Source organism: Acyrthosiphon pisum, chromosome A2, assembly GCF_005508785.2.
Source record: "Acyrthosiphon pisum isolate AL4f chromosome A2, pea_aphid_22Mar2018_4r6ur, whole genome shotgun sequence".
In the NCBI taxonomy this organism is placed as follows: Eukaryota; Metazoa; Arthropoda; class Insecta; order Hemiptera; family Aphididae; genus Acyrthosiphon; species Acyrthosiphon pisum.
This window is the reverse complement of record NC_042495.1, coordinates 106,949,639-106,962,734: the sequence shown is the minus strand read 5'-3', so window position 1 is coordinate 106,962,734 and position 13,096 is coordinate 106,949,639. Positions and strand designations below refer to the sequence as shown.

Genomic DNA, 13,096 nt, shown 5'->3' with positions numbered 1-13,096 from the left:
TTAGCCCCCTCAAAAATAATATAAGTAAAATAAATTACATAATATGATATAATATGTCTACTAACTTTTCTGTTTGTACGTTTTGAGAGGGCTAAGCCTACTCAAGCTCCCCCCCCAAAAAAAAAAAAAAATTTCCGCCTATGATGGTAATATATTATCATAACATGAACGTATGGAATAATTTGAATTATTAAATAATATTACAACAATATGCGATGGTTACAAGCTGAAGGATTTCATCGGATAAAAAATTAAAGTTACACGCGTTACCATAAACATTTCTATGGGTTCACAAAGTGGTGTAGCCAAGGGGGTAAACACCCATAATATAAGTGTATTATTTATGAAAACTGTAAAAAACTTAGTTTAATTTATACTTAACCCCTCCCCCATTTCATAATCCTAGCTGCATCACTGGGTACATATAATAATATATTACAAATACTTTTTAAATATTCATACATATAAGCTGATATAGTTTCAAGCTACTCTCGAATCATTCTAAACGTATTACTTTACTTGACGTTAAACTAGGTAATTACTCGATCATTGGCATTTAATTATATTATATACTAAGTATAGTGGTTTTGAAATATTTTTTAGCCAAAACTTGTTTTTAGTTTATTTTGTTTATTTGCAATCGTATGTTTATTATAATTTGCAGTATGGTGTTAAACCATATAGAATATGGATATGAATGACAGTAGGATATATAAAAAGCCAATTACTGAACAGTCAGCTGTAATTTTTATATTCGAAGAATATACCTATACGTGAATTTTTTGAGGTGAGAATAAAAATAGGAATGATATAACAACCACAGATATACCTAGATTTCTATGATATAAATTTAATCAACAGAATAAATAAATAATATAATAAAATATTTCTGGACTCTTATTATAATCCGAAAGTATTTTATAAATTAAGAATGACCAAGATATTATACTTTTATCGTTTATCATTTTTATCTTGGCTTTTTTACGAAAACAAAATATATTTTTAGAAAAATCTGATTTTAATTTAGATGTATTGGTACTACTATTGGATCATTATTTATCATACACTTGACTTAAGGTACCTATTTATCAAAATAAATGGCTATCTAACAAGTTTAGATAATTTTATAATTTAAAATTAAATTAATAAAATTTGTATTCCTAATTTGCATAATCTTCATGCCTTTGATGTTTTAATTTCGCAGATTTTCATAATTTGAAAAAATGTAGAATAACTTATCACTCTAATAGAATATGGACAAAAACTTTAAAAAAATGTTACATATTGATGGAAATTGTTATATATCAATTTATTTTATCGCTACAGGCTCTCATGGTAAATTTAGTTTTAATTATTTAAGTTTTTATTGTATATGTATATAATATATATTAATTAATAGGTAGGGTATGTGTAATTGTGCATACAAATTTGGATTTGATTTTGAATTATTTCGGTAGACTTTACATTGATTATGCATACGAACATAAGCAGTGGCGTCATTTGGTGGTGGCAGGGTGGTCTATTTAGGTATCCCTCTACATATTATGTATTAATTATTTAGTAACCACCATGAACTAAGATATAACTAACTATCTTAGTTCATGGTAACCACGAATCACGGTTATCTCAGATAACCATGATAGTAACTACTAACTAGTAAGTATAAAATTATCTAAGATGGCTATTTGTATTGAGATAAAAATTCAATTGTAATGCAATGTAATATAATTGTTTCTACTAAGATATGCGAAAAACTACTCAAATAAAATAGTACATGTAAATGCCCGAAAGAAAATAACAAACATATAGTGATAGAATGAGAGAGAGGGGGGGGAGGGGAGACTGATGGAGAATGGAAAATAAAAGTCCATTGTAGACGGACTGTACATTTCGAAGTTGGAATTCGCAACAAACAACAATAGAATGGCATCCTCGGACGATTTTATCCTTTTTATTTTTCATAATAACTCTCCCGCTCGAGTAACACGAGAGCACGTGGATGGATTTTGACGAGGCGGAGTTGTACACAAGTTAATATAATATACGCATTACGTACGTACCTATATTATGTGTGCATACTTTCAGTAAACGACGTGATGCGTATACCACCGACTTGCGTGCAACTCGCGTTCGATGAAAAACAAACTTTGAAAATATGTTTTTAGTTAGTTCGTCTGAACATCTCAAATTTCTGTATCTACGGTAAGATACGAGTATATAATTGATGTTTTTTGTTCCATCCCTGGCCTGAGAATCTGAGATATACATTTAAATTATTAAATTATTGGCCAATTTCAAACTTATCACTTATCAGTGATGAGAATTGATTAACTAACATCGAGCACCCCTCTTCTACAGTTCTACACTTTCTTACAAACAGCAATCGTTAATTTATGGAACCGATAAGTTGTATCCCGAAATTCAATGATTTTTTTACACACTCTATTATTTTAATATTGTTTTGCTGCGTCCTGCGCTGGATTTCCACGGTCATGGTATACACAATATACATATTAATTGTTTAACCGGTCGTTATACGTCCTATTGAAAACTATACAGGATTATGATTTTACATAAATAAATCATCCTATCATTATATTTGTTTAAGGACAGTAATCATTTTCGTGAATATCTGTTTACACTTTGCACGATAAATTGCAATTTGATTATTGCGCACTATTGTGTGCACCCACACAAGACGTGTTTTGGATTCTTCTTCGCGAATAAAAGGAGTACCTATGCTTACAATCATTGAGTTAGTCGACGGAACCCGTAAATTGCGAGAAAAAAAATAGGTACCGGACAGACGCAGCGGAGTTGGCCGGTCGCCGATTCGGGTCTGGCGTGAACTAGGCAAAACTAGGCGTTGATGCGTTTCTGGCCCAGGGTTTAGCCAAAAAAGACTTAATTTTGTCAAAACTCGAGTAAATTACAAATCACAATATTTTATATTTTATTATTTCATTTCAATACGAGCCATATAATTCAAAAACGCATTACACAATACCTGAGGCAGATATAAGTAAAAAATTAACTCGTTAGGATAACTTAAAAATTAAAAGATAGACCTTTGTTTGCAATACGCGCATTGTCCTATACATCGGCCGATTACGGGAGTAGTCGGTCGTACAAAGTGGCAAAGAGAAAGGATAAGGAAAATTGACCTAAATACAAGACGTTTTAAAGTAAACCATTATGGAAGTAACTCTGGACAATCAATCGACCCGTCGATAAGCTTTCGTGGAAGACCTTGTTTAATGTTTAAGATACCTCGCGATCAACTGAGGACTGTAAACATAACTTATTTGATACTAGTTTATAAATCATTATATAATCATGGAGTCTATGATCAATTTCCGGAAAAACTCAAAAACATTCATCCAACTCTTTAGTGTGAGGATCCAAAATAACAACAGTAAACTCCAAAATAAACCTAACAAGCGGCAATGTAATGCTGTAAGTGGAACTGTAGTATGACTTAAATTTATTGCAAATCCGCTTACAAAATCCTAGTGCTTTCAAAGTTGTACAGCATGAGTGCATGACACATCAATATGGGTACGAAAATTCAAATAACTATCATAATAATATAGATAATACTAATAGGTATTCGTACAACTCCACTATCGTTTATCATCAATAACAAGACAGGCACCACGCAGCAAGTATTTAAATTCCAAGTGAGTCCGATTTCTATAAAAAGACTTAAGAGTGACATTTATTAGTGACGTTAAAATTCAAACCAAGATTAACAGACCAAGCATCTAATGCGTTTAAATCGCTTTGAGGTAGGTGACAGTGAACGACATTTCCAAGATATAAATATTTCCACAACATCGTTATTAACTTTACAATAAAATAGTTGAATAATGATAAATGTATATTGAAAAAATTGGCCTTTAAGCAGGAATGCATTGGTAAATAATGTTTTAAAGTACCCACGCTATATTGTATCATAAATATTTTTCCCTCTACGTTAGAAAACTAATAAAAAAAAAAAATACTTTTGTTGCTTACTCTTTGGTTTTCAAACAACACTAATTAAAACAAAGAACATAAACAAGAATAATGTACGAATCATTCATATAATAAACCCCTGGACCCCCACCAAAATTCTCTAAGTACATACTAATATTGTCATTATTAATAATTATGGAATAAAAATAAATAAATAAAATGATATTATGTCGATAATATCAGTCTATTTTTATCCACAGTACATTTTTTCAACAGGTGATCTATTTACACGTAGCTATATTTATGATTACATTGTATATGGTTCTTAAGCGGTGTGGAGTCGGGTAACCACAGAATTTAAAAAGAAGAATACAATATAAAATAGAATAAAACAAATAATATACTATCATTGCTCTCCATTCACTATATACGCCCACCGTATACGTATAAAATTAATATTTTTTTCACGTATACCCACGCATTTCTTTATAAATATATTGTTATAAGTATATTATTATTATGCTGTATACTCATGTATATATACGTTCCAATACATCTTTGTATTTAATTTAAAAAAATGGAATAAAAAATTCCAAAAATCAGTTTTTGGATAACCGCATTATTGAAGAAAAACGGGTCTGAGCATGCTTGGCCAATATTATGTCTATATTATGCATTATGCATTTATGAATAGGTAATAAACAGTACACACACGTATTATTTAATTATTTTATTTTATCACGTTATAAAAAAAACGATATATCGTTGGGAGTTGGGACAGATTTATAGAAATTAGTTATAATATTCATAACCTTATAGAAATACATAAATCCCGTATAAAATGTATAACAATTATTTAAATGAAGTCATAATTACAAGGTGCCTAATTTACAAAAGTCAACATCGAATAACATTGTTAGATTTTTTATAATTACAGTTTAGTATTTGTATCACTTAATATCAATTTTATAAATATAATATGTATTTTATTATGATACGCAATACGCATGCAATCTAGATTGGATATAAAATAATAATAACAATATTACATCTCACAAGATTCGACTCTTAAAATAGTGTTTATTAAAATGATAATTGATTGTTGAATTTGAAATTGTTTTTCTTAATAAAGAACGTAGGCAGTAATTAAACGTTTGTATAAATCGTTAAATTATGAATGGTTATTAAAATTTCTTACCAAAATTAACGTAACCTAAAACAGGTTTACTTAAATAAGATTCAATTAGGTTATTTTTTAATGAAGTTGTTCATCAAATAATATGGTTTTGTTTAAACTTTTAAAACAATAAATGTAATTTTTTCACCTATTGTTTGAATCATTATAAAAATTAAAAAAACAGAACAGTGGTAATTAAATGCTACTGGCTTTTAACTAAAAAAAAGTTTTCATCCATATTTTAGAAGAATCGTAGATAATTCAAATCCACATATTATATTTAAAACAAAAAGTTAAATTGGACCATAGTAGAAAAAAGTTAAAATTTCCGTATGCAAATTTAGTTGGGACATTACTTTTATAAATGAAATATTTTATTTAATAAATTAATATATTGTGCTAGATTTAATCTGATTATCGATCATTTTTGTGGATATCATAAAAACTTTATGTTAATATAAAGTTCACGTCTTTAAATCACATTAATTTCAAAAAAATAATTTCCAGTATAGTATCTTTATATACGATAGTTTTAAAACAGACGTTCCAAACACGTTTCTGTGCTAATACTCTATAATATTTATCTGTCCAGTTTTGGTATGTTTCGTTGAACCTAAAAGTTCACGTCCCGATATCTTCTGGGAGACTGCGAGCTACAAATTACAATCATCGTTTGGTTCTCGGCCGATATATTTATGTCTTTCCCAACCTACCTTATCCATAAAATATACAACACGTGTGTGTTTGTATAATTTATTTATCAGTTATCACTCCACTTATATAGGTAGTTAGTGCCTATTTACACACAAAACAAATTATGTAAATTGGCTGTATATTTGTTTTAATTTTGTAAACATGATGTTCATAATATATATACATTTGATCCAAAAAGTTAATATTTCATTTATATTTAAGTTGAGCAATAAATTATTTTTAAAAGGTTTATTTATTATTTTATGAAATTTCCACCATAAAACTAATTAAGTTTTACTGTATTTTCAAGTTTTTTCTTTTTAAATAATGTAAAAAGCTTATAAAGAAGGACAGAATATATAATATCACCGTATATTATTTTTGCTATGCATTAATAATGTATACGACAACGGACAACGTATTATATTTACCAAAAAAAAAATGTCTGCAATATTCTTACATGTCTCATAGTTTGAAAACCGTAATGATTTTAAAACACGGCTAAGTAGGGTACTTTATGGGTACGTATATGAAATAAACATTGAATTTATAGGAATTCTGAATTTGATCATTTGGAATACTATGCATATTGCATAGATTAAAACACTATTAAGCAGTTCAAATGTCCAATACAATAATTATCAAACACGAGTTTAGATTTTTTAAATTAGAAAATAATGATAATATGTATAGATGTTTGTTTTACAGATAAAATCTTCATTGTATTCAGTTGAAATTGTGTTTGATTTTAAAACACTTTATTTAGATGTTTTTACCTCAGTTTTGTGTGTAAATCAGGTGGTAGGTAATTAGAAGTTTTTTAAAACAATTAAATTTCCACATTATTAAGTATTTAATATATCAAGAGATGATACGATTTAAAATAGCCAAAAGTACAAACCAAATTATACGGTTTTGGAATACATAACAACACTATTGTAAAGAATGTTTTCATTTTCGGTATTTGAATATGTACCTACAATCTACATGTATATATATTATGTAGCGTTTCGTGATCAAAAGTTCTTGATAATATCCATCTATTCGATTTTAATATAAATACTACTATAATACACATAGAGCAAATATATAGCCCTTTTGACTATAGACTGTATATAGTTACTTCATGTTTGTGTTACGAGTTTTAATTAAATTGAATATTAATAGTAAACAGAACTTTTTAATTTTTTTTACCATAATTCGCCTCTTTTGTTTATAAATCATAATTAATTCTATAATGTAGGTATGCTGTAAAATCAGATTATATCAAGTAATCAAATTAATTTTTTTCGATGAAAATTTAGACGTATCAAAAAAATTGGCTTTACTGTTTATAAATATCATTATAAATTTGTACAGTCATATAGGAACTAGAAACATTATACACCTCCATGTTTAACCTATATATTTAATAATTTGTGAAAAAGAGTTACATTGTGGGATAAATAGTATACAAGTAGGTATAATAGTACCTATAACATATACATTACGGTACGTTCATTCAAGTGAGTTGTATATTGTATTGCGGTAGGGAAACTCAATCTCGTCTTAGAAACGTTGAATATTGACTTTTCCGGTAATATAAGAGTTTATAGAAAGCTTATAATAATACATATGCGACATACGTGAGCAGAAACCATAAAAAATATGTCATAGGTCAGAGATTTATAAAAATATATGGTATAATAAAAGAGCGGAAAAACATCGTTTAAAACCGTAAACGCATAAAGTTAGTTTGCTTAGTGGGATTCCGTCAGCCTACTATTATTCAAAACTTTGTACACAAATATACAATAGTCATTGCGCGCTTTATGCGGATTAAATTTAACACAAGTCAAATAACAATTTTATTTCTTTTAAAACGAATGTGTATCTGAGTTGTGCAAACGTGTAATAAAATACAAAGTCGCAGCTGAGAGCAAAATATCTTAACGTTAAGACTATTGGCAGGTTTTTCGGAATCTCTGTGATTTCGCAGCTTTTACAATAACCGATTTTCATTACGTACGAGTATATAATTTTATTACACATTAAATAATCTATAAAATAAATACCTATCAATTTTGTCCCACGTTTCATGCATTTATCAGTGTTGTCGCCAAAAATTTAATTTTGGAGAACATTTAATTTTTGTCTCTGGCTTTTGTAGAACTAGAATAGTTAACAACTGTTCCTTAATGACACAATTTTTCATAAAACAATTTTTGGAGAGGAACCAGGGGGGCGTCCCTCCTGATACTGGAATATATAAATGCTCTGTGCCTGCAGCAATCATCATAATAAACTAATTATTCTCGTGCGTAATGCTAACACTGATTTTTAGACGTAAACAATATTTTAGGAAAAATTTTAATATTATAGTGTTTCAAAAATCAGTTCAGCACTTACATCATATTATAATAAAAAGCAACTCAAAAATTAATTCTGTCAGTATACAAAATATCCATTGATATGTTTCAGTTGGATTTTTTCGAGCCATGGCAGTCAACAACAATATAATGGTCCGACTGTTGGTTATAGAGATCACGTTTTTGATATTAGCCGTCGTCAACTCATACCCGGCGTTTGAAGATAGCGAATTTAAACATAAACACAGAGACAAAGGAAGAACTATAAGAGGTTTCAAAAATATGGACTTATCTACAGCTAGAGGGTTCGGTAAACGAACCGACCATTACATGAATTTAATGCCATTGGATTTATTTGTGGACAACAAAGAAGATAGCTTCAATCAAAAGTAAGTTTTCTTCGAGTGCCTTTAGTTTATGTGATTATGAAAATATTGGTAGATTAACAAAATTAAAACAGAGTCGTCGTCCGAATTGCACGTGACAAAAATAGAGAATTTTATCACAAGACACCTTCTATAAGAACTGTCCATCTTTTTAGTGACGTAACATTTTACGATAATTTTTAGTCTTAACACCTTCTGGAAAATTTTGATTAAACCCAATTAAAATATATATAATACTTGAAGTATTCAAATGTTACCTTTTTTTTTTTAGAACAAACAAGAATATATATACGATCTGTAATAAAATGTGTAAAATAGGTAATATGGGGGGTACAAGCATAGAGGACTTGCCGGCATGATACAGGGGGAGGAGGGCAATGACCCTACTTTATAATTCTAGGCCGTAATTTTACTTTTATAAACAGGTATAGTTCAAATTATATTATTTTTCAATGCGTATTACTTATTTTATAAAAAAAATATTAATATAAAATATTATATTTTCATCTCATTTCCTTTTATACACGCTTAAGTATACATATATAATAGTATCTTATAGTTATGGTATTAATTTGTTTCGAAACGTAAATATAATCGTACAAAACGTGAATCAATATACATGTACTGATTTCACAATAAATCTAACCCTATGGTTGATATCCTGAAGGTATTTGATGTTCTTTAATGATCCATTAGTTAAGATTGAACGTTTCCGGTTTCAAACACATCAATTTCTTCTCAATTAGAAGTTTTAAGCGAAAATACTCGCTATACAAACGATACCATAATATCTCAGATTTTAAAGTTGAACCCAAGCTTATTTAAAGGAGTTCAAGGATTTTTAAATTAGCAGCATGATAATTAATATATAACATATACTTGTATACAGTTGTATATATATAATATATATATATTTCAATAGTACCATGGTGTTTTAGATAGAATATTTGAATAAATATAATTACCTAACTGTTTACATTATTGAACGAGAAATAATTAACTTTCTATAATTTATTATTTTATTAATATGATCAAATTCAAATTATTTGAGTAATAGGGTTCATTAAAACCAAATACATTTTGGAATTAAAATAAATAATATTTAGAAATAATTTAACCGTATAACCCGACAACGATAAATCAAATTGATCGACCACTCAAATTTAGAATAATATAGTTAGGTACTGCTTACAATCTAGTATCTACCCTAATGTAATCTAATTAATAATTATATAAAATAACATTAATTAATTTTGATAACTTAAAATAATTATTTTTTCTCTACGTCTTCTTCTTTTAGATTTGCGTTATCTAAAATATTAGATTTAATATTAGTATAATATATTATACCTATACCATTTTTGTTTCAACTTTTGAAATAACTTTATTCTTCCTATAAATTTAAAAAAATAATTAAGTCCTGCAGATTTTAAAATTCTGAAACATAATTAAAGGTTACTCCAGAAAAAAATTTTTTAGAACATACATTTTTTTATATGGTGCATTTATCTTTTTAAATATTACGATACCTTATATAGTATTGTATTTATTATTGTATAAGCTTTTTTTATTTTTTTACTTATTAAAATGTTTTTCTTAGATACATTTTGATTCACTTACACAGGATAGTGAATAAATGTGAAATTGTTTGTGATCACTTTAAAATGTAAAGGTTTGATAACATGATGTTTTATATACTGGCATATTTTCCGATGTCAAATATTTATAATAAAAAAAGTAAACAATTACATTGATAAATACAAAAATGTAAAAACTCCAAACTTTATTGAAATAATATGCAGGAATGTTTAATATAAAGACAGTATGTTATAGATGTGTTCGAAATGAAATATTTTTTGTAAATTGTTAAGTAGGTAGGTACTTACTACTTACCTACAATTACAGTTAAAAAATGACTTAGATAAATGTTTTTTATGTATAATGTACCAATTAAAGTATTATCATAAATTATTTTAAAAATAAACAGTATGTGATATAATATTAGTCTAGCTATTTTTGTAACATATACCTGAGTGGCTAAGTGACATGGCCTATTAATTTTTTTCACTTCTCGTATAACACACTTTTTAATGGTTACAGCAGTAGTACCCAAAACACGATGAGGAGGCTTCGCCTAGTTTATTTAAATATATCTCACAGATCGTTATTTGTTATTAATTAAATCAATAATATTATTAAATACATTGTTACAAATTAGTTATTATTCTCGATACACTTTTCGTACTACACTACAACTGGACCCACACGTCTCGATTACATACAAAAATATGCCCTACGGAGTGACCCTAAATATTATATTGTTAGTGATAAAAAAACACATCATAATAATTATTGTTGTGGTGTCAATTTTTTATCCTGGCTTGTTAACTGCAGTGACATAATATATATAGTATCTACGTATATATCTATAGTATCTACGCTTGGAAAACACTTCCGCTATATATATTCCAATATACGCTGTTATTATTATTTTTTTTTTTTCGTATAATGCAAGAAAATAACTAGAAAATCCCACTGCTGCGTGTCAATATTTTAACGAATGGAAAATAAAGAATAACATTTTCTACTGGCGTATTTATTTTTTGGTCCGTGTGGATATCAGATCTCGGGCTGTTTGTTAAGGTCTAAATGAAAGTTTGCCGAGGAAAGTAGAAGTGCGGAGCGAGAGTATATACAGAATGTATAGTATTCCTGATATGTCCGGTCTGAAATATTATTTAATATAAAAGGGGAAAAAACGGCGTAACCCACTGCAACGGCGTATCTATTGGTCGAGAATAATGGACTGTATGATACAATCTAAAATATAGACTATAATATCATAGTCCCACACACTATATAACTGCTTCGCGGAACACGTTCCATCTGTGGGTAGTGGTGTTTTTTTACTATTTTATTTACACGGAGATTTAAATCCTTACGGTTTTCACCAAAATTAAAATGAATTATTCCGTATACATACAAATTCCTGGTTGCCGACGAAACACGTCCCGGCGGTGATATATATCAGCTGTCCGTTTCTTGTTTGACGTAAGACGGTAGTGCGGTACCTACGCTGTAGTTGAACAACGAGTGGGTTATGTCGAGAAAACCGACTGATACCTTGCTTGGAAAAATACTTCACGAGATACCATTAGGTACCTATATGGCACTATATCTATGTATTGTGTATAAAATAAATTATTTTAAAATATTTTACACAATAGGTACTATAATAAAAAATTAAAAACAATTGTATGCATAGGGTTGATTGTTTATTAATGTTAATGACAAACATTTTTGTCATTTTTACAAATTAAAAAAATATATATAATACCTATATAACACACGTTGGGAAAAAGCAATAATTTTGATATATTTAATATAATTTCCGTTGGCAAAAAATGTGTGTAAAAAAAATTTGGAATTTGAAATTCATAGTACAATTATGAAATGTTTTGGCAATAATAATATATTCAATTGATTCGCATAATAATATTATATTATATACCTAGTCTAAAAATATAATTTTAATTTATTTATTCTGCATTGAATAAATATATTATATGTTAACTTATTTCAGAAATGTATATAGTGTATTTTTATTGTAAATTAGAGCATATAGAGGTCATGTACACATATAATTATTTTACACTGAAATTACATTGAATTATGTTTCAAATACCTATATATTGTCATCAGTAATGACAATCAATTTAATATATATATTTTATACAGTAAAATTTAAAAAAATATGTAATCGAAATATAAAATAATATAATAACACTTGTCCACAGTATACCGATGGAAGTGTCTCTGGAAAAAATATTGAAGAACAAATACAAACATTTTATCGAAAAGCTAATCGATGTCAACCACGATGGTTATATTTCCGGAGAAGAATTGCTGCTGTCAATTGATGGTGAATCATAATAAAAAGTTATAAATAAATATAAATTATAAATTATATTATTAAAGTCAGTTTCACTTACAAATAATTTGATTGTAAATGTCTTCAAAATTAAAAAAAATATATATATATATTAATGTAATTGTCATTGTAGCGAATTTGTTTCATCTAAGTGGAAATGTACGTAGGTAGGTACTTTAGTTTTATGATTGTAATAATAATCAACCACCATTTTATGTAGTAGTACCTATAAAACATTGACTTTTTCGAAAATTAAAATTGATGAAAAACAGGATCTAGATGATATATTTGATGGTTGTTAAAATATTGTTTATGCTTAAAAAATGCTAAAATATAAATATATATGTATTCTAAATCTACTGTTTTTATACACCCCTATATGATCATTCCAAATATCAAAAATTGTTCGACATAAAACTGTAGTGAAAATGTATTAAATATTTTATTTATATTTTTAATTGGTATATAAAATAGTTGAAGATGTTTTATAGTTAAAAAATAAATAAACAGAACAGATTCGAAATGTGTAAAATAGGTTATCATATTTATGATATTTACGCTTCGGTTGTGTATGGATCAATTAAAAAATATGTATGTAGTAAAA

General features: G+C 27.7%; 1 protein-coding gene across 1 annotated transcript in view; it reads left to right on the top strand.

Moving 5' to 3' along the window:
- The window catches only part of LOC100168196 (allatotropins), an 18,283-nt gene extending 5,436 nt beyond the window's left edge, over nucleotides 1–12,847 (top strand). Inside the window, exons 2-3 of the mRNA XM_001942877.5 lie at nucleotides 8,288–8,564; nucleotides 12,359–12,847. Coding sequence (XP_001942912.1) covers nucleotides 8,305–8,564; nucleotides 12,359–12,494 — 396 coding nt within the window. The 5' untranslated portion in view covers nucleotides 8,288–8,304 and the 3' untranslated portion in view covers nucleotides 12,495–12,847. The remainder of the gene's footprint in view (nucleotides 1–8,287; nucleotides 8,565–12,358) is intronic.
- The last annotated feature ends 249 nt before the right edge of the window (nucleotides 12,848–13,096 follow it).